The 23,806-nt window shown below is 37.9% G+C and overlaps 1 protein-coding gene across 2 annotated transcripts in view; it reads left to right on the top strand.

Annotated features, from left to right (window-relative positions):
• Positions 1-23,806, top strand: part of LOC136825509 (ras GTPase-activating-like protein IQGAP1) — a 235,338-nt gene that overhangs the window by 32,864 nt on the left and 178,668 nt on the right. For both annotated transcript variants that reach the window (XM_067082078.1, XM_067082077.1), the window contains exons 6-9: positions 546-680; positions 951-1,035; positions 5,928-6,022; positions 6,269-6,452. In XM_067082078.1, coding sequence (XP_066938179.1) covers positions 546-680; positions 951-1,035; positions 5,928-6,022; positions 6,269-6,452 — 499 coding nt within the window. The remainder of the gene's footprint in view (positions 1-545; positions 681-950; positions 1,036-5,927; positions 6,023-6,268; positions 6,453-23,806) is intronic.

Below are 23,806 nucleotides of genomic sequence, written 5' to 3'. Positions count from 1 at the left end.
ATCAAGTAAAATCTCTAGACTATATCATCTTTAGTAAGTGATACACATTTTGGAATGATGATTTTGATGTTGACCAGTGATAACAGATCATACCAAATACCAGACTGAGCCATTCTTCACACCAAAAGAATGCCATATTGAAGTAAATTTACCATTTATGTTACTAAAATTGGTCATAATTTTTAACCAATAGATAGCCAACATAACTCAACCCTTTTAGAATGTAGGTCAACAAAAATAGTTAAACATGTTTTTTGTGAATGTCCAAACTCTAATCAATAGCAGTTTCATTTTATGGAAACAAAAACTTTTTAAAAATATAATTTTTTAAAAATTTACCTAATCACTAAAATTTTCAGGTTGCAAATTATTAATAAAAATCAACCTTTATTCTTAAGGGCAACCAATTAGGCTGGCTTTATGATAGTGCAGAATTTTAACTAACTGGTGTCATTAACCTGTATCAAATGATGTGAAGAGTTTATGATATGCTGTTCTTGATATGTTGCAAATTGACTCTTTGTTTTTATTTTATATTTTAACAGGACTCTGTGGAACTTCTTGAAACCCTACAAAATCCTTCAGCCCACATACAGAATGCTCTCCATGAAAATATAGAAAGTTACCTTCATTGTCTTTCAGATGCCAAGATGCACAAGAAAGAAATAGCCATCAATAAGGTTAGGAATGCTGTTTTGATTTTTTCCTAAAATATACTTTTTTTTTTTTATTGACAAGGAAGCTTGAAAGATTCTCTAAGTAACTTTATATTTGGTTAATTTTTGGTAACGTACATAAAAATCTTACACTACGTTTCTTTAATGCATCATAGATTGAGAAATATTTTTCAGTGTTAATCCTTCATAGGAAATGAGTATCATATCTATAGATACAATGCGTTTTTCTTTTAAAAGTTAAAAAAGACTTGTAAATTTCACTTCATTTTTCAGAGCCGCGATGAAGATTACATTCCAGATGCTTATGATGAATTATTAACTCAAGCTGAAATTCAGGGACACATTGGTGAAGTCAATGGTATGTATATTTTGGAATTAAGTGTAGTACAAATATAGGAATGAAGTGTGATCCAAATAATGCTGCACAAATTGTAAGCTGTCTGATGTTAGTTACCTTTGTGTACATTACTTATCTGAAGTTCCAGAGTAGTTTTTATAAGCCCCAACTTACGTATAGTATAGGATTTAAAACAATATTTTTTGATTTATGGTTAGTGAAGGTAAAAGTTAAGGGGATCGGCCGCCTAAAAAAACCCAATAATCTTTAAAAAATTTGATTTGCTGAAAAAAATTCTATGGCTTCGTATAGGGTTCAAGAATGTGTCCACGAAATATTATGCTAAAATTTGCCGTATTTCTCTAGTTATGGCCTAAAATGTAACAATAACTATATACCCATAAAACACCAGTAGCGCAAATGATTTAGTCTGGTATAGTTTTGCGATATATATTACTGAAAACTTCCTTTGAAATGAAATGTATAATGTCAATAATATCCTACTCGGCGCCTTTTAGTTATTCCTAGCCATGACAACACACACGTCATACCATGACGCCGACTGTGGCCGAGAGTTGCCTATAAACTTCCAAGCTAGAAGGACACGTTTTTCATGCTCGCTAGCCTTGACTGAACTCTGTATTTTTTCTGCGGTGTTTTGTTTTTCACCGTGCCTAAAAGGTCCAAGAGTTCACTTCATGCTTCTAGAATGCGGAAAAGCCAAGTGGAAAAGTCCAGGCGAGAAGTAGAAGAAAGAGTTCAAGAAATTAGTGCCATAAAGGGAATGGAGCGACGGAGAGAGAGAGAGCTGTCGCCCATCAAACGGGCGCAGGCAGCGATCTCTGCTGACCAGAGACCAACCACATCACCCCTAAACGCCTTTTTATTTGTTCGTCACTACCAAAGGGCAAAGATATTTTAGAAAAAGAAAGCAGTAGCTCGGAGGCTGATATTATAGACGATCCTGAAAATAAAATGATCATAATAAGTGAAGCAAGACTTGATGAATTACTTGAATCACGAATCCCTAATTGTGAATGTAAAGTAATTCCCAGGATCCATTTGGCAAGGGATGGATTCGAGACACTAATAAAAAGTGTAGGCAACTATGATACCCTAGAGTAATACCTTGCAGCAAGATCAGACACAGGGGACCAGGAACCTAAAATTTATAAGAATGTGTCTTAGGCACATAAATAATCAATTAATATTCTTATTTATAATCATTTTGCATTAATTAATACCCAAAAATAAAAATTAAAACCATAGAATTATTTGTAATAAGTCTTTGAAGTCCCTTTTACTTTTTTTATGTAACTAAAACTTTGAAGGCCCGTTTCTCAAAACAAGTTTTTCGCCTTTAAAATGCATCTCCTCCCTTAGTATTGGACCAATCTAAATGAAATTTTAAATATAACATGGGGAAACATGGTAGATTAAAACAAAGCCGGGGATTTTTAATATTTTGAGTTTCTGATTTTTGGCAATTTTTTTTCTGTAATTTTTCCAGGAAAATTTCATTAAAAAAAAAAACAAAAATTCATATCTCGGAAAATAATTGAAAAATCAAAAATCCCCGGCTTTGTATTGAAGGTCCATATGTGTTTTATACGTGGTTCAAATCTCATCCCTTAAAACCAAAAAGCAAAGGAGGAGATGCATTTTGAAAATGGCCATTTTTGGCCGAAAAATGCTCTGGCGTCACAAAACCTAAGGTCACTGAACAAAAATTTTTTCCCCAGAAGTTCCACACAATATCCTTTAACAAATCCCCTATATATCAACAACCTGTCGCTAAAAAAGTCGGAAACCGGCCGATCCCCTTAAGTACATTAGTACCTCGTTTGTTGAACATTCCGTGATTCAACCAAAATTTTCGAAGAAATTTTGTGTCATTTGTCGAACAAATACTCATACTTCAACCGGACCGATTGTTCTTGTTTATACTTGCACTTGATGGCCTACTGCGTCCTACAAGAAAAATTGTATTAATATCTTGTTCCCTTTACAATATATAGTTTAATAATAACCATAATCAACAAAATAAAAGAATACACTTTCACAATAAAAATTTAACATGAAAGATGAACAAAATCATATGTCACTGTGGTAACGCACAGCTGACTTGAGATAAGAGGGAGAGAGCATTTATATTGTTGAGGAGAGAAGGAGAAGAGACAGCAAAAACATTACTGTATGTACATAAAAGCAGTAACAATTCACATAAAAAAATAAAAAGGGAATTTCACAGTAAATTTAACATAATGATACAACATAAAAACAATGAAATGCAATACAGTGACAATAAAAAATTGAAATTCTTACTTGAGCAAGTGGGGATGGTGGTGGGTTATTGGGTGGGAGACAGGTGTCCGCTTCCCACTGACTTCCCAGCTGGGCTCGAGTGATTTTTCCTCATTTGCTACATTTTGCCCATTTCTTTCACTTACACTCGATTCGCCAAAATCACTTCTTTTCGTTATGGTAAAATACCTACCGAGTGACACTTTCTTTTTACGATTTTTTAGCACTGTATAAGTCATTTATCCCCACATCATGAAACACACTGGTGCTCTGTCCAGCTTATGCGTGCCTTGGATTGTTTGTTTAAAAGACTTCATGGTGAAAAGTTATTTCTCTTCCCTTTTCTTACTTGCTTTCTTTACTTGTCACTTATTTGTTTGCAAAATCCTCATGTTTCTTGGATTATAATTTTAAATTCTGCCGTTTGCCAACAGTACTGTAACTTGATGTGTTGTGGCATAATTAATCTCCTTGCACTCAAGATCAAAGTGTAAACACGTTGACAATCATACATGTGTGAGGGATTGTTTTCATATCAGCCAGATGCTGATTACTCTCTCTCTCTCTCTCTCTCTCTCTCTCTCTCTCTCTCTCTCTCTCACATACATGCATACAGACACACACACACGCACACACTATCAATTCCTTTGATCATCCTTGCAAAATGTGAATAAAATTTATCAACCTTTGCCTACTGCGACCATTTCAGTTTCCTTGAGGGGATCCCATTTCTCCTCCCTCAATCCCAGCTGGCCACGTTCCATTTTCATCAAACAGTATGTAAATCGAATTTTTTTAGCTCGGACACGAAAACAAATTTTTAGAAAATTTTACTTCATATAACGTACTGTTTTATTACTTTACACTTAATTTAACTTTTGAACACATTAATGATAGAACAGATTTTAAAATGGGGAGTTTTTGGGTGGGCTGGAATGAATTATTTGATTTCCTTTATTTCTTATGGGGAAATTTGTTTCATATTTCGAACAAATTGCATTTCAACCAACCTTCTGGAACGGATTAAGTTGGAAGCCGTAGGTATTGTGAAGGAGAGCCAAATTTTTGTAAACCCAAACTTGTGTGTAGGACTTCAACAGTATTACCAGTAAATGAAGTTATATTTTAGGTAATGGTGAGTGTTCAGAAGCCTTTCATAGAAATCAATTATGAAAATGATTCTACTGTATTGATAGTTCGGGTTGTTCAACATCCCTTACTTTCAACTACTGTATGTCACACTTGATTGGCAAACCCCATGAGTCTCATAAGATGCAACTTTGTGTTCTTGTTTAGCTGCTTTTATAGTAAATAAGATATATATGCTGGTGTCAGTAGCATCTGTGTCATATCAAATATTGAATTGTCTTAAGCAGCAGGTTGCCACATAAGCAACTCTCAAACACAGGTGTGTCCTCCATTACTAAAGTTTCTCCTTCCTTGGATTATGTAATAAGCACATGCCTATACACTTGTACTTCCTGTCCAGAAATTATGTATATTTCCTGAACATCAAAAGCAACATACAATGCATAAAAGCTTGCACAGTGCAATCTCTATAGATTGATCCAAATCTTTCTCTAGAGTAGAATTTGCTACAGTATCATTAAAGGAAGCAAGCCAGTTTTCTTTACCCAATAACGTGTGTTTTCACAGCAGAATTGTATCCAGTATGGTCAGCAGTTAGGATGTTCAAAAACATGCCATCACAGAAATTTGCAATATTCATTAACCAGAAGTGCTGTATAATCCTTTCAAAATTGTCTTAAAAATCCTTTTGTTCAAGAAATTGAGTTTACATCCCACAAATTACACAGGACAGCATAACATTTTAAATATGTTGGGTTTTTGCACCTGCAGTCATTAAATGAAACAAAGATGCTGGTCAAGTAGCCAAAGCTACTGTATCACTTCAAAACCATCATTTCTGTTGAATGGCAAGCATTGTGGAATACTTAATCTGACAGTAAAAAGTTACAAAATAGTAAACCAGCTATTGGTTTGAGGTATTTTTCTTTCCAAAATGATTGTTACATTGAAGTAAAATCCAATCTTTGAAATGGCCACAGTCATCTGACCCACAAAATCTAGTCCCTGAATTCAGAACAGCACTTACTATCAGTCATATAGTTTGTCCACTTTTTTTTTCACATCGTCGTATTTATAGTTTTTGGCCAACTTTCACCCAACAAGATATACCAAGTACTGTACTGGAAACAGTTCCATGAATAAATTTCTCAGTCTTCAAAATTTTCAGTTTATCCAATGATTAGATTAGTTAAAATCTTTAAGAACAAACCCTTTAGGTCAATGTTACTAGATTTAAGAATAACTCACTGGCTTGCATATGCATAGTTAGGTCCTGAGTTCTCTTGTTTAAGGGTATAATTAACTAATAGTTTACCTACTTTTGTATATGTATGTTTATCTACCAATATCTTTTATAAAGATTTTATAATTATTGCATTTATAGTACTCAGTTTTACTTGCATGATCTTTGCTCTTTTATTTCTTGTTTTCCCCACACTAGGGTATATCTGTAGAATTTTGCTTGATAGTTAATGATGTAAACCTATTCTTAATGCTTTTGATTAAATTTTGTTTCCCAGTATTCTGCTTACTAGAAAAAGTAGAGGAAGCTGTCAAAGAAGGGAATGAAGAAGATTTGCTCTTGGCATTAACCTCATCAGTTCTCTCTGTCAAGGTTTGTGGAATCTGAAAAGCTGTTGTTTGGAGATAGTTTTTATACTTGAAATTATTTTTTTATTTTTATCCATTTTGGATTTTCATTAGCTGTTGAATATCAGTGATAGTATTTACTATTTTTAGGACTGTACTGTTTTAGTCTTTGCAAATATTTTTAAGGTAGTGAGGTTTGTCTCAAAAATAATCAAAATGTCAAGCGTATTTCCTTTCAAGAAGGTGCATAATTTCAATTTTTCTCTTTCAGGGAGTCTGTAGGGAGTTAAGCTTGCATTATTTGAAAGTTTTGGCTAAGGAGATGGATGGAAGGCATGAAGATGCCTATAATCAAAATAGCTTTAATCTCTCTTTTGCTCCAACTTTGCTTACGAAGACAATCATACAGAACGCAGTGACTCTTGTTAACCAGGAAGCAAGTGCTCAAAAGCAGTGTAAGTGTCATGATTTTGTGTTAATGACAATAGACTGTCATGAAAAATAACTCAGCCTCATCCTGTATTGGGCCAGGTTAATATTCATTTTTAGCTTAAGTACCTCTACTGTCCATCCCATAGCTAGTGATGTGAAACTTTTGACCAAACTCACTATACAAACTTTTTACTTATGTTTTTGAGGCAATTTACTTCATCACTACAGTATTAAAGGATTTTTAAGTGACTGCGGGCAAAGAGATAATGTAGAAAAGTTTTATAAGGAAGAGTAGATTTACCATATTGTGTTCCCTAGTTAAGTGCCCTTTACAAGTAGTGTGAATGTTGGTCTTGAAGATAAGATACTGTGTAGTATGCTAATAGTGCAGCTTTTGAAGAAAAAAAAAAAAAAGATACTGTGTTGTATGCTAATAATGCAACTTTTAAAGAAAAAAGCAGAGACATGGGTCTTGTGCAGCTCATGATCAAAGGTATACTATGTGTACAGGTAATGCTATTAAATCACTGAATTAATCATAATCACTCGAGGTTTTTGGAGTTACAGTGGACCCCCACCTATTCGCGGTTCTGGATTCGTGGCTTCAACTATTCGCGGATTTCTCTGTAGAACATGTATACACATTATTTGTGGAAAATTCGCCTATTCGCGGTATTTTTCATGGAGAAATATTCGCAAATCACTGTATTTACATATTTTCAAGACTAAATGCACTCTTTGTGATAAAACTATTAAAGTATTCAGGTATAAGCATTTTTATAGGTTTTTTGGTGTTTTGAACTATCAAAATAGGCAGTTATAAGCGTTTTTAGAGGGGTTTTAAGTATTCGCGGATTTGAGCTATTCGTTGCGGGTAGTGGTGTGCTTGTTACTGTTCATATTTTAATTTTTTTAGGCAATATGTGATTGATTTGAGTTATAATATTTGTTCCTGATACATACACTCATTGCCTTTTATGGAGTAGTCCCAGCACAAGCTGGATCAGTCATGTAAATTTTGTAACAGGTTGTTAGCTGTTGGAAGGTAAGACGGTGAATGGATATTGCCTGTCAGGAACCCTGCACTTGGAAACTGCTATACATTTTAGGTTCTGAATTGCCTGACATTTCTACTATTCTGTTTAACCAGCTTGTTCCTCCTTGTCTTGGTTCGAGTGGGATACATGTGTGGAGAAGGTGGCTCTGCATACGCTTTTTGACTGTGACAGTCTAGGCATATGTGCACTTGTGTACCCCCAGTTAGACTACTATGCATGCTTGTGATCTGTCATCTTGTTCCTACTGTACTTGCTGCTCAGGGTATGTAGCCAGTCCTTGGAGTATCTGAAGATAATGTGGCCTACCTACAATACAGACTCCTCAATTAATGATCAAGTTCCGTTCCTTTTTGGCTTAATTCAAATTCTACGGATCAGCCTGGCTGGTCTGCTCTTGAGTTCTGTGTATCCTCCGATTCTGTCCAGCTTATTGAGGAACCCACGCATATTTCTGGTCATAGATTAGACTTTATATTAACAGATGTTGCAGCTATTGTCAAATACAAGGTCTGCGAGTATATAGACACTTCCAACCATTGGACCATTGAGATGGACATGTATGTCAATCAATATATTCCTAATGCCACTGTTGGAAAAACAGTCTGGGTGAAAACAAGAACCAACTGGGATTGCACTATTGAAGCTTGTCAGGCACTTAACATTTCAGATGCAATATCAGATCCAGATCTCAAGAAAAAGTTAAATGAAATGCTGATGGCTATATTAGTAGTTTGTCTCTAGAATGATCATCAAATTCAGGACAAATGATCAGCCACGGTTTGATGATACATGGAGACGAAATCATTCACATGAAAATTACGCCATTTTTTTTTGTTGAGTCTCGCCATGCTGCAAATAAAATTTACCAAATATCTGAGAATTACAATACAGCAATTCCTTAAAGAGGAAACTTTAAGGAATTAATCAGCCTCATCTGTGGTGGACCAAATTGGCATCATCCATCGTTGGTCAGGCTTGTCTTCCATTTCACCACTATTAAGAGATGACGGTAGATTGGTTACTGGCCCTTAGGAAAAGGCTGAACTGCTTCATTGAGCCTGTGAAGCTAAGCAATCAGCTAAAGCTGTTCCTCTCCCTGATACTTGCCATCATGAACCTATTTCTACAAAATTTGCATTTTGCTCTAGGAATGTTAAGAAAAGTCTGGACAATCTTGATACAGAGGTGGAGAAGATTCTGATGGTTTCTTCCCTTTGTTTTTTAAAAAAGGTTTCTAATGTGTTGTCTCCCAAGATTAATAGATCATATAGATCTTTATATTGACGTATCTTTGCGGGTGAACTTAGACTTAGTAACGCAGGGCCTATTCCAAAGAATGGCATATCTTCAGACTACAGTAACTTCAGGCCAATTTCTATTCTCATTGTTCTCTCCAAAGTTGCAGAAAAACTTATTTTTTAAGCTGCTATATATGTATGTAGAATCAAAAGGATTGTTAGCCGGTAGTCAGCATGCATATAGGAAGTAGTTAGGTACTTGCGATACTTTTTCAGATTTGACATGCCATTTGCAAGAGAACCTTGATAAGGGTTTTGATTGTAGTGTAATTCAAATAGCTTTTAGTGCTGCTTTCAATTTAGTAAAATACAAGGCACTATTTATAAACTTCAGCATCTTGGAATGGGTGGATATGTTTTAGGTTCAAGATTTCCTTACAGGTAGGCAGCAGTGAGTTGCTGTTAATGGGATCTTGAGCGAACCAAGACCTATTGTGTCTCGAGTTCCACAGGGATGAAAGATCGTTCAGTATGCCAATGATGTAGCCCTTGTGGGTGTTATAACATCTCGTATGAGAAATGAAACTGCCCTTAGTCTCATTCGTGATGTGGACCGGTGCATAGTAGGTTAGGATTCCTCCCATACACGAGTTGATAAGGACCAAAACCCCCACCACTTGGAGACAATTTTTAGCATTGACTGCCCATGCCAAAGCCACTTTTAAAGACAGTTCTGGTTGCTCTGCCATCATGTTTGTCACCATTTCGTCTATAACTGCATGATTACGTTCACACAAGCCATTACTTAAGGGAGAATATGTTGCTGTATGCATCACTTGAATGTTCATGTTCTCACACATTTCCAGAAGCGTGTTGTTGGCAAACTCCCCACCATTATCACACAAGAATTTCACAGGGGGTCCCAAACCAGTTCCCAACCATGTCTCCATAATTTCCTCTATTATCTCCTTGGGTTCTTTACTTCTTGTCACACAAAACTTGGAGAACCTTGTTGCCAAATCCACCATATGCAGAAAATATATATCCCTTTTTTATACTCCTTTAGGTGTAATGCCACTATTCATTGAACTCCTTTGCCATATTCACACTAACAATTGGCCTTAATGGTATTTTCTTATATTTCATGCATACCTCACAGTTATCTGACGCTTTTTCAGCATACATGTAGCACATTTCGTCCTTAACACCAGCATCTGATGACCAAATTGTTGGTGCAATTTTCCTATCTTCTTTTCCTTTTCATTATCTCCCAAGGTCATCATTATTTCTTCTGTTTTCTTCCAAGCTTCTTTCTCATCCCTTAGTGGAGGGCAATAGTGTCCTGAAGAAGTGCACCTCAATTTCAGCTTTTTTCCATGAATTTCTGCAGTATCGTTTTCTAAATCTGATTACATTTGTGCTTTCTTCATTGATTTTTTTATTGAATAAAAGGGGGACAGAGCAGTTCACCACATCTGCTATCACATTGGCTCTGTCACCTGTAATGTCCACTGGAAATTTTACTTTCATCATTGATTTATACACATTACCATCACCAAAATTAAACATTGTTTCACTTTCTTCCTCTTCTATTCTCAGTTTTTCTTCATCCGACTAAGACTGTGTGTATGCTTTTAACCAATCGCTACCACATATTGTAGAACTGCAGGCTGTGTCCAGGATAGCACACTTAATAGATTCTGTCATCAACACTGACATCATTTTAGGATTTTCAGTAACAGAATATAACTCTTCCTCCTTTACACTACTTACATATTTTTTGGACATGCTGGAGACAGATGGTACTCTGATCCACACACAACATTCCCTAACCTTACCATATATGTCAACCGAGTTTCTATGCCTATTTGTTTCACTTCTGTTTGCTATGCTTCCTCATCCTCTACCTCTAAACCTTCCCTGTCCTCTTCCACGTGTAATGACATTTACCTCATCTGTGCTAAATACTGGTTCAGGCTTTATCACTACAGGAGGGTTCTCACTCACACTCCTGTTTGACACTGCACCTGCCGAAACTTCGAGAGGAGAGATTGTGCTTTTCCGCAAGTTGCGGTACGGTTTTATGTGTTCTTTTTAAATGTACATAAAGTGGAAATGCATATTATGTAGAAGAAGGATATTATGTTTTGTTGTGTGTGTATTTAGTAATGAAAAGCGTTGTTTTGGCTGTTTCGTGTATTTAATTGAAGTATACGTGTAATAGTGCTTAACTACCGGCATCGGTTGTTTGTCCAGTATTTGACTGTTTGATCAGATAGGGGAAAAGTGGGTTAAACCTGAACAATTAAGTTCTACTGCAGTTTTAGGGCAAAGATATACCTGCAGAATTTGTGGAAGCAACAGCTGGATTGGAATGAACAATTCCTAGGCCGATTGCAGAAACAATGGGTTGAGTTATCTGAAGACTTTGAAAAATGTTTTGGTATTTCCTTTCCAAGGAATACTAGTCTAGGAAAGGGGGACTCCTTACACATATTCTGTGATGCCAGTGAGTTAGCATATGGTTGTGTAACCTATAGAGTTAAGAATGAAAACTCATATTCAATGGTGGCAAAGGCAAGAGTAGTGCCCATTGAAGAATTAACTGCTCCAAAACTAGCAGCAAGAATGGCCAGATTTATTCAAGAATCCTTTGAGAATGATGAGTTTGTAGAGCTGTTCGATTGGTTGGACAGTAAAGTCACCCTGGCTAGTATCAAAGTGTTCTCCCTGTATTTTTGAAAATTAGAGTACAGGAACTAAGCTCTCTAATTCCAGAGGCGTTCTTGTCCTATGTGCCTACAGATGATAATCCCAGTGACTGGTTGACACATGGGAAAAGGACAGAAATGATCTTGGATAGTTCTTTCTGGTGGGAGGGACCCCCTTGGTTAAAAGATCCTCTTGGCCAGTAGATAGGTCATGGTTTGGTGGATCACTTGTGCAGGGTAGGGAAGAGAACATTTTGGTCAATATTCTAGAGGACAACCTGAATGGTACTACTCACTTGGTGAATTGGGAGAGATTCAGCAAGGTTAAAAAGGTCTATAGGACCACAGCATGGTTCCTACGATTTTTGAATAATTGTAGGAGTTCTACCAACATGAAGAGACATGGTGAATTGACCTTGGAAGAACTCCAAGAGGCAAAGAACAAGACTGTTGCCATCATACAAAGGGAATTTTTCCTAGAGGAATACGAGAGTTTGATGAAGGGGGTAAGAAAACCAAAACTAACTCTCGTACACCAGTTGAATCTTTACCTGGACAACGGGGCAATAAGGTGTAAGGGAAAATTAGAACACTCACAGTTACCTGAACCAGCTAAGTTTCGTATACAATTGCCAAAAAGTTGCTATGTTACTTGGGTAATTACAGGCAGTACCCGGTTATCGGCGGGGTTTCCGTTCTGAGGGTGTGATGATAACCGAAAATTGGCAATTTTCGGGGCTTATTGGTGCTGAAAAGCACCAGTTTTCGGTTATCAGTGCCTCTGTTAGGTATGTATCAGCTCCGATAAGCAGAAATCGGTGATTTTCAGCGCCGAAAATTGCGGATTTTCAGCGCTAGACAAGCCCCGTAAAACCGGATTGCTGTTAATCGAGCCTGCCGTTAACCGGGGACTGCCTGTATTAAAGAACATCATGATGCTAATGCTCATATGGGTATAAATGCAACTGTGGCAAGTGTCAGACAACAGTTCTGGATCTCACAAATAAGGAAATTAACTAAGAGTATATTACACCATTGTGTTATTTACAGAACGCAGGGGAGGCCGCATAGGCCCAATTTAGCTCCTCCATTACCTGAGTTCAGGGTGCAATGTAAGCAACCTTCTAATACCACAGGCATGGACTACACCAGCGCATTTTGGGTTAGGGGAAAAGGATAGAGTCCTGAGAAGGTTTATATCATCTTATTTACGTGCCCGATAACCAGAAGCATATGTGGAGCTAGTTGATAACCAGTCCTATGACTCGTTCCTCATGAGTTTTAGAAAATTCTGCAGCAGAAGAGGTTTCCCAGCATTCATGTTGAGTGACAATGCCACCACGTTTGTTGTGGCATCAGAATACCTAAGACCATGTCAGAGAATCCCAGGGTAAAGGAACATCTGTTAGGTATAAAATGTAACTGGAAGTTCATTCCAGTGAGAGCACCATGGTTTGGTGCTATATGGGAAAGGCTTTTAGGACTTCTTAAGTCATGTCTAAAAGAGATTGTAGGCCAAGACTTACTCAGCTTTGAGGAACTGACCTGTGTGCTGGTGGAGCTGGAAGGAATTATCAGTGACAGACCATTAAGTTACATGGCTGGGGATTTGAATCAATCGGAAATTTTAACCCCTAACCATTTGATCCGTGGGAGAAAGCTTAAGTCTTTCCCAAGAGAAGTAGTAAATTGGAAAGAGATCTCTGGTGACCCTACCTATGGACGGAGAGAATTCACTGAGAAAAGATTCCTGTATGTATCCAAGTTGTGCGACAACTTGCGGAAAAGATGGAAGAGGGAGTATTTAACAACGTATTTAACAATGTTAAGAGAGACCCATCCAGTAGGAATGGTGCATGGGTCTTGGCATAAGATAGGGGAAGTAGTCCTCATTTATAATGAGGGGCCAAGGAGCAAGTGGAAGTTGGGCCAAGTGATCAAGTTACAATTGGGGCGAAACAAGGTCCCAAGAGTGGCTACTCTAAGAACGACCCATCACCAGCTCATGAGACCTGTAATTAAGTTATACCCCTTAGAGCTGTGGCAGGAGTTAAGGGAAATTAATCCAGCAACAGAAGACATTCAATCGAGCACCTGCCCGAGCAGAAGGACTGCTCACATAGCTGCAGAAGCCAGAAAGGCATTGATAAGAAGAAGACTAATGTAAATAATGTAGGCATAAGCTTTTCTTGCGGGGAGTATGTCGAAACTTCGACAAGAGAGATTGTACTTTTCTGCAAGTTGTGGTACGGTTTTATGTATTTTTAATTTACATAAAGTGGAAATGCGCATTACGTAGAAGAAGGATATTATGTTTTGTTTTGTTTGTATTTAGTAATGAAAAGTGTTGTTTTTGCTGTTTCGTGTATTTAATTGTAAGTATACATGTAATAGTGCTTAACTACTGGCAGTGGTTGTTTGTCCAGTGGTTAGCTGAATGTTTGGTGTTGGCCAAAGATGAACGTGTAGCCAGTCTTGTCACAACCTTGGTGCAGTGTAGTTTTAACTAGTAGGGACTTGAGAAAAGGGAATGCAGCCATAGTTGTCGGCGCCTCCAAGTCCACTTAACCCTTAAACTCCTACTGGACGTATCATACGTCGACTAAAATTGTCTGTTGGGTGCCAAGTGGACACGTGCCGTCACGTCGACTACAAAAATTTCAACCTTCGGTCAACTTTGACTCGACCGAAATGGTCGAAAAACGCAATTGTAAGCTAAAACTCTTACATTCTAGTAATATTCAATCATTTACCTTCATTTTGCAACAAATTGTAAGTCTCTAGCACAATATTTCGATTTGTGAATTTTTGAAAAAAACTTTTTCCTTACGTCCGCGCGGTAACTCTGCCGAAAATTTCAGAAATTCTTTCGTCATTTTGTCGTAATTTTTGCACTTTTATATTAGCCGTTACATAAAGTTTTATATATGAAAACGTGCGCAATTTCATGTAAAATACAACCCATGGTTGTAGCTTTTATCAGTTTGGAAATATTTTCATATAAATCTCGATAACTGCCAAAATTTCAACCTTCGGTCAACTTTGACTCGACCGAAATGGTAAAAAAACGCAATTGTAAGCTAAAACTCTTACATTCTAGTAATATTCAATCATTTACCTTCATTTTGCAACAAATTGGAAGTCTCTAGCACAATATTTCGATTTATGATGAATTTTTTTTAAAAACTTTTTCCTTACGTCTGCGCCAGAAATTCTTTCGTCACGTTGTCGTAATGTTTGCACTGTTTTATATTAGTCGTTACATAAAGTTTTATATATAGAAATGTGCGCAATTTCATGTAGAATACAACAGAAAATAACTCATGGTTGTAGCTTTTATCAGTTTTGAAATATTTTCATATAAATCACGATAACTGCCAAAATTTCAACCTTTGGTCAACTTTAACTCTACCAAAATGGTAAAAAAATGCAATTATAAGCTAAAACTCTTACATTCTAGTAATATTCAATCATGTACCTTCATTTTGCAACAAACTGGAAGTCTCTAGCACAATATTTCGATTTATGGTGAATTTCTGAAAAAAAACTTTTTCCTTACGTCTGCTCTTTTGGTAACTCTGCGAACATCTCAGAAATTCTTTCGTCACGTTGTTGTAATGTTTGCATTGTTTTACATTAGTCGTTACATAAACTTTTATATATGAAAATGTGTGGAATTTCATGTAGAATACAACAAAAAATAGTTCATGGTTGTAGCTTTTATCACTTTTGAAATATTTTCACATAAATCACGATAACTGCCAAAATTTCAACCTTCGGTCAACTTTAACTCGACCGAAATGGTCGAAAAACGCAATTGTAAGCTAAAACTCTTACATTCTAGTAATATTCAATCATTTACCTTTATTTTGCAATAAATTGGAAGTCTAGCACAATATTTTGATTTATGGTGAATTTTTGAAAAAAAAAACATTTTCCTTACGTCCGCGCAGTAACTCGGCCGAACATCTCAGAAATTCTTTCGTCACATTGTCGTAATGTTTGCACTGTTTTATATTAGTCGTTACATAAACTTTTATATATGAAAATGTGTGCAATTTCATGTAGAATACAACAGAAAATAACTCATGGTTGTAGCTTTTATCAGTTTTGAAATATTTTCATATAAATTACGATAAATAGAAAAATTCGACCTTCGGTCAACTTTAACTCGACCGAAATGGTCGAAAACTGCAATTGTAAGCTAAAACACTTACAGTCTAGTAATATTCAATCACTTAGCTTCATTTTTCAACACACGGGTCTAGCACAAGTCTCTATGGCGGAATTCTTTTGAAAAACAAAACAACACTCACCCTGATCTTGGTTGCTGGAGATGGGTAAAGGTCCTGTGTTGCCAATCATCGTTCTTTACAGAAACCACAAAACAAAATTTCAACCAAACCCTCCACCAACAAAGAAAAAAAAAAAAGAGACACATGCACCATCAATATCGATTTGTAAAAAACAAAAGCCAGAAAATTCCCGTTCACTTTCAGGTTGGACCTCAACTGCCCAAGACCTGATTTTTTTTTCATTTCTGAAAAACTCCCGACAGACCGACAGACAGAGAGACAGCCAAAAACCAACTCCAACTTAACCACTTAAAAACAAACGACAATTGATTTTTCTCTCTTTTTCTCTCTCTCTCTCTCACACACAAAACGTTTTGGGAAATGCTAAATAAAAACAAATTTCTTCATCCCTCTATATTTCTCCCCCTTTTAGCATTTCCCAACCAACACCTTTAGGACACCCTTTCAAATGCATATCTAAATGTAACACCACGGATGCTCCTTGAGGTCCTTTGGATGAGGGTTACAAGGTGGAGATGATAATCATTCTCTCAGATCTGCTTCTTCAAGCAACATTTAAATTTACATTTTGAAAAAACCTCCATTCTCTCTCAGATTCATGTTATCTTCTTACTATTACCAACTCTCAATTTCATCCACAATCTCATCTAGTGAAGTAAACTCATTCCCAAATACCTCCCTAATTCTTCAACTAACCCATCCCATTCCCTCATTGACCTTTCCAATTCTTGAAATGATTCATTATTCTTTCAATCAGTCGAATATCACCCAATGATAAGCTCTTACTCTTCAAACTTCCAAAAATCTCCCAAGGGCTTTCATGGAATCAAACATTTTATCTGTTTTATCAAAGGACACTATTTGTTTGTCTTTAACCATCTAGCCTTGCATCCTGTCTAACAGCTGTTATAAGACTGAAACACTTTAGCAAACTACAAGCTTTATTCAACAAAATACGATCATTCAGATCTATAACATAAACAGTTCAAAATATCTAGCGTTTTCATACAATACATATATCAAAACAAATTATGACAAACATAACAGAACAAAATAAACACAGCAAAACCTCCCTCATCAACAAGGACTGCAAGAGGGGAACATCACTCGCCTGTGGTGCGACTTGCATCCTGGAGTGATCCACCCATGAAAACCCTTCACACTCAGTTTCGCCAGTGTACGCTGTCACAGTTACCTCATTTCCCTCCTAGAAAAATTCAACATTAACAAAATGGATGCCATGTCCATATCAGATTAGTCCCATCCGTAACGCTCTCGGGGGCTTTCTGAACACATTCTCCTTAACTCAGTGGGCCCATTGAATGAATGAGAGTCATGATTATTACATTCATCTTGCGTTGTGGGTGAACCCAGAGTCTCTATATTTCCACCTGCCTCATCCGGTGCATTTAAGTCCCCGGACTCTTTCAGGACTTGGAGCTAAGTCAAATGTCGGATAGACACAGTTGACTCAAAGCCCACCTGGATATTCTTTGTATGTCCTTGGGTTCCACATCAAAAGTTCTACCTGATCAGTTAATGGTTCGTGTTTGACCTAGACCTAACATGCACTACTATAACCTAGCCCAGGGTCAAGCCATGTTGGTAATCCATTTACAAACCCATCATTGGAACCTGAAGAATCGCTCATGTGGAGTCTCATTGGTTGCAGTGGATAAGAGTGATCTTATTGAATGCAAAACTCGGGAAGCACCATCTCCCAGTGTTGGTTCTTCAAACCATGAGATTCAAGTGTTAAACAAACAGCCTTCCAAATAATTCTTGTACTCTCTCAACCTGACCATTACCTATTGGGTGATAAGGTGTTGTTTTACTTTTGCAACCCTTCTGAGAAAGGTACATAATCTTCTGAGAAATTTCCAAGAATTGATCTGAATGGATGAAACTTGGCATTCCACAAAGACTGAAGATAGACTCAAGACATTTGATTACTTTTTTAACTCCATATTTGAACAAGGAAATGCAAAAGGAAAATTCATCTATTCATCAACAACCAAATGTATTTATTGTTTGTGGTGGAAGGCAAAGGTCCTTTGAAAGGTTTACTGAGGCTTCCATTCTTGCCTCATCAATGAGGATTCTTCCCTTGTGCTGAACGATGGAATTGTGGTTTTGCTGTGCTCAGACTTAATCAAGAAGCACACACCTTTTCACATCATCTCTGAGAAAGGGAGGTTTTTAGATCGCATGTCAAAATGTAAAAAGCCAGTCAAGGGTGACAAAGATTCTCATGAATGTCTCTTACTTTCAACATTGGGAAAACAGAACAGCAGTATGCAAAGACAAGGTATCTGGCACAACATTCTGTTTCATATTGTATCTTATAACTGAATGATGCCAGCTCAAGCCTTTCCACTCTTGTATCTTGTTATTCTTTATCTTGGTTCTTTTTCTGTTATCTAACATGAACATCTTTCGCTGATCAGTAATCAGAGTAAAATGTCTTCTGGCTAAGAAATGACCTTACTCATTACAATAATAGCTTAGCCTCCTTTTTACAGCAGGATAATGCAACTCACTTCCTCCACGTTCTTGACATGAAGGCTACTGGCCTGCCACCCTGGTTCAATACTGCTGAGATAGCGACTTTCTGAAGCATCACTTCCACAACAAAAGGAAGGCTTTCATCCACAGACCTTCTTCTGCTTTTTCAAAGTGTTAAAGGCAGCTAGTGCTGATTCACTCAATCCCTCTGTTTTTGTGTTTATCAGGGTTCCCTTTTTCGGAGAACCCAGGAATCCATTTAGCATAATATGCAAACAACCCCTGAACTCTTTGCAAAGACCCTATATTTGTGGGAGGTGGTAATTTCTGGAGAGGACCTTTTCTTTCAGGGTCTTGCCTTTTGACATTTACCAACACAATACCCAAGAACATTGATTCTAGGCACAGACATAACTGATTTAGATTCATTGACCATTTCTTCCACGTTTCTGAATAACCTCCAAATTTTTTAACATTGCTATCATGTTCCTCCTGAGTTGATCCATCTCCAGTTTATTATCTAGATATGGGAAAGTGTCTTTTAAGACCCTCCATCTTCAACTAACTTATCCATAGCTCTCTGACATACTGTACTCCATTAGTGACACCAAATGGAACTCTGCAAAACTGATATAATTTCCTGCCTTCTCAAAAGCAGTGTACTTCCTCTCACTCTCTTTAATGCTAATTTGGTGGTATGCACTCTTCAAGTCAAATGTGGAAAACACCTTGTACTTTGCAAGACAAACAAAACAACCATGTCCCTATCCGGTTGCTGGAATGGGATATGCATCTAGTTCTGTGTACTGGTTGATGGTTTGAGAATAATCAATACAAAGTCTTTTTGTGCCTGTCACCAGTGGATCTTTACAACTACGACCATGCTCCATGGGGATATGCTTGGTTCAATGATACCTTCAGATAACAAGCGTGATAACTGGTCACTTATAAACAACTGATCATCTTCACTATAGACATCTGGATTTAACTGCAATTGGTTTACACTGTTGGGGACAAGTTCGAAACAGTGAAGGCTCCTCAATATCAGCTGTTGCCAAGGCACAGTTACTAGTTACCCTTAAACTTGGTTTATTTCCATACTGAAAAGTTACACTCTTGTGCTGCTTTTGAAAATCATGACCAAGATCACATCACAACATAAATCTTTAAAACCCTTAGCTGAATACATGGATAATTTGATTGACATGACCCAAGTCTACCGTAACATACCCAGGGAGCTAGTATTCAAAGATCATATTGCCATTGAAATCTCCTTGCTTGCAGGAACTACTGTCAGTTTTTTAGTTCTCTGCCACTTTCTCACTTATGAAACTATCCAACTACAAAGAAAAATTAATGCTTTCAGTGAATGACCATTGACAGTGATGTCTGTAGCTGCATGTGAAAGGTTTTTGGAAAAGTGGCAGCAAGTGTGAGCAATTTTTTTATACAGTGTAGCAGTAGTGCTGTCAATGTTTAGCCTTGGATCTACAGACTTTGGCAAAATGATTTGTTTTATTTCACTTGTTGCATGTAACTTCAGGCAAGGACAACTACCCTACCTGTAATGTGGAATGTTTATCACAAAAATAGCATTTCTTTTTTTGAAAAAACTTTTTTGCAGCAGCGACAGTCGAGTCCACCGGTGATCATCTTTCCGCCTTCTTTTTCGTTGACTCGGCGTTGTTGGTCATCACAAGGCTGTCCTTGCTGTCCTGGAAGTTCAAAGCAGCTGCATGAGGAACAGGCAATCTAAAGACGCGAGAATCAGCATTACGCTGGGCAAGATCCAACGTTACGGGCCTGACTGTACCCCGCCTCCAGATCCAGGACTTGTTTTCAGCATAGGACTATTAAATGCTGAGGCAATTTAAAAAACAGTCACGCACCATCTCCTCCCGGTATTGTTCAGCTGTGACTGCCTTGAAGTTACAATCCTTGCTTAGTTTATGTAACTCTATCAGAAATTCATATGAGTGGATTCACCTGACTGCTGTTGTCGGGTTGTCTATGAAAACGCCTTGCAAAAATCTCGTTTAGGCTAACTTGACGTAAACACTCTCTAGTTTTGCAATGGCACCTTCATTCTGAACACAGTCTTCAATGAGTTAGCACACACTCGGGGATACACAGTTCACTAGAGCCCTCAGCTTGTCCAAAAAATCTCTCCCACTCTCCTCTATGAAGTTTTGAAAGGTTCGGTGCCATTTTATCTGTTTCACTAAAGGAGAGCTGGGATCTGTTCCAGTCGACATGGCTTTAACCTTAGCCATTGAGTATTTTGTTGAATAAATTGTTATAAGACTGAAACACTTGGTAGCAAACTACAAGCTTTATTCAACAAAATACCGGCTCTCAGATCTATAACATAAACAGACAAAATATCTAGCGTTAGTCATACAACACATATAACATAAACAACTAATGACAAACATAACAGAACAAAATAAACACACGTAAACTTACATATCAACAGAGGACTGCAAGAGGGGAACTACACTCGCCTGTGGTGCGACTGTAACTAACGGTACACAGTGATACCAAGCATGAAAACAGTTACGCTAGTGTCGCCAGTGTACAATAATTACCACAACAGCTTAAATGCTAAAATACATTTTGGTATATTTACTTTGTACCTCTCCAGAACTGCACTTCTCTTTACAAATTCCAAAATGTGCTTCTCCATTGTATGTTCCTTTTCCTTTTTGTAGCTGTCAGACCTTGTCCATGCCTCATATGCTGCTGACATCTCATCCTTCTTGTACCATTTGTCCAGATGTTTAAGCAAAACTGTCATTCCATCTTCGACTGTCAACTCTTCAATATCCATTTCCTCTAAAATCTTGCTCCTTACCTCGCTTCCTTCCAGGAATGACGGCAACAACCACAGCTTGTTTCTTTTTCTCGATACTTGTGACAAGCTGCCATGCTTTCAGCTCTTGTTTCCAGTGGTCATAACCTTTATCAGCACCGAAAAATGGCAACACCAGCCACCTGCCACATTCGTCAATGCTACCCACGTTTACGTTGTTTTTAAAAGTCTTCTAAATTACTCGTTAATCTTCTTCCTGCCACAACCACGCTCTGCTACCATTTGTTGATTGTGTAGACCAGTGTGACAGGTGAAATCAAAGGCAAACATAAAAAAGTTTCTTTATTTACTTCGGAGATCCGACCTACCAAGTGCCTACATCGTGACGTTTCGCTTAGGCCACCTCATGACATAAACCTAAACAAATGATGAGCATGAAGCTCAACGTCATGCATAGACATTCTCAACAGAGTTAACAGTGGTGTGGTTCTGTGTCCTCTGTCACCTGCCTCCCCGTTTTTCACTCTGCGTCTCATATAATGCGTCAGCCAAAAGCTCGTTTGGTAAATGTTAATCTTCGCTATGTATGGGGCTTCTGCCATCATCAGCACCTAGTATGAGGTTATTTGCACCAATAGGACAAATTATACAGATTTAGACTGTTAATAATAATGTGCCTGTTGTTGTGGTTCCCCAGACTCTGTTATGCCAGGAAGCCTGCACCGCGCAAGAAGGACACCACGCTTACTGGATCTGACCATAACTGTGTGGTAGTGTGGATGTTGTGTTGTTGTCTAAGGGCTGCCAAGTTAGGGCAATCTACTAAGAGATGTGTAATTGTGTGGGGACTAACTTGGCAGAGTGGACATATGTCTGTTTGGGTGTTGTCTATGCGGTGTTTGTAGGTGTTTAGTGATTGGTGATGACAACAGTGAAGTCGAGTCAGGTGTACTCTCTCCAATCTTGAGAGCTGTGTTTCTGTGCTGCTTATGTTGGGTGGGGGGGTGCCGAGTATTTTGTTGTTGGGAAGGTTATTAAGTGCTTGTCTGGTGAGGTGAGTATGGATGTGCTTTTGTTTTGTGTGATGTTTGTGGGTGGTGGTATAGAATTCAAGATATTTGTATAGTGTCTGTGTGGTGTATTCGCTATTTGCCTGTGTGTTGGAGGGTGGTCGTGAAGGTAATAGCATGGGCTGTTTGTGTTGTTTATGACCGATGCCAAGAATTGTGTGCCTCTCATGTCTAAGTGTTGCCTGATGGTGAGAATCTTGGTTTCGGCGTGTAAGTGTTCTATTGGTGTGGATTGTGTACTGCCAAGGTTGATTCTAAGAGCTGTGTTTTGTATTATTTGTAGTTTGTTTAGTTGTGTGTTGTATATGGCAGGGTGCCAGGCTGGGCTGGCGTAGTTTATTATGGAGCGGATGTATTGTTTGTATACTGTGATGAGCGTTTCTTTTTGTTGTCCAAATGTTGTGCCTGTTAGTGATCTTAGTGCATTTAGTCTAGGTCTGCATTTCTTGATGATGTTACTGACATGTGGAGCAAATGACATTGAGGTGTTGTATGTGACTCCTAGGATTTTTGTTTCATGTGTGTGTGGAATTGTGGTGTTGTTCAGCGTTGCTGTGGGTCTATGCTGATGTTCTTTGTTGTGACTAGTGAGTAGTGTACTTGTGGATTTTGTTGGTGCTACCTGTAATCTGTTTTGTGTGAGCCAGTTTTCAAGTTGTGTTATGTAAGTCTGTACTTGTGTGGAGCATACGTTTTTGTCTGCATGTATTGATATGATTGTTAGATCGTCTGCATATGAGGAGATGTATATGTTGTTAGGTGGTGTTGGTATGTCATGCATGAATAGGTTAAAAAGTGTTGGACTTAGGACGGAGCCTTGTGGGACGCTGTTCGGGAAGTTTCTGATTTTGGATGACTCGCCATTGTAGTGTACAAATGCTTGTCTGTCTGTTAAGTAATTGGTGAGCCAGCATTTGGTGTTGTTGTGTAGTGTGGTGTTGTAAACTTTGTTGATGAGAAGTGGTCTAGAGATGGTGTCAAAGGCTTTACTTATGTCTATTGTAATTAGCAGTGTTCTTTGTGGTGGGCGTCTGGAGTTAATGCCATCTTGTATTTTTTGTGAGGTTGGTGAGTAGTGTTGTTGTGGAGTGGTGTGGTCTGTAGCCATGTTGAGTGGGTGACAGTGGTATGTGTGGTGTGGTTTTGCGTAAGATGAGGCATTCTACTACTTTTGATGGTGTGCAGAGTAAAGTTATAGGTCTGTATGAAGCTGCTTGTGTAGGTGTTTTGTTTGGTTTTAGAAGTGCTATTATTTTCCCCAGTTTCCAAATGTGTGGTATAATGCAGTGTGCGTATGAATAGTTGGCTATGTTTGTCAGTGTTTGTGTGCCATGGGGACCTAGATGTTTTAAGTGAATGTTTGAAATGTTATCGATGCCCATGGCTGCAGAGTTTTTAAGTTGTTTAATGATTCTAGCAGTGTCTTCTGTTGTGGCTAGTATTACTGTGTAATCTAATGGGAACTGTTGTTTGCGTCTGTAGATGTGTCTGTCTTCTTTGTATTTGCGTAGGTGGCTGATTTTTGCGTAGTGGTTTATTAAGATGTTGGCTTGTTGTTTGCATGAAGGGATCTTGTCAGATGTGGTGATTGAGGCGTGACTTTGAGTGTTCCCACTGTTTGAATTGATGAGACTGTTGATAGTTTTGTGTAGTTTGGATGGGTTGGT

The sequence above is a fragment of the Macrobrachium rosenbergii genome, chromosome 37 (assembly GCF_040412425.1).
Source record: "Macrobrachium rosenbergii isolate ZJJX-2024 chromosome 37, ASM4041242v1, whole genome shotgun sequence".
Taxonomy (NCBI): Eukaryota; Metazoa; Arthropoda; class Malacostraca; order Decapoda; family Palaemonidae; genus Macrobrachium; species Macrobrachium rosenbergii.
This window is presented reverse-complemented; position numbering and strand designations above follow the sequence as displayed.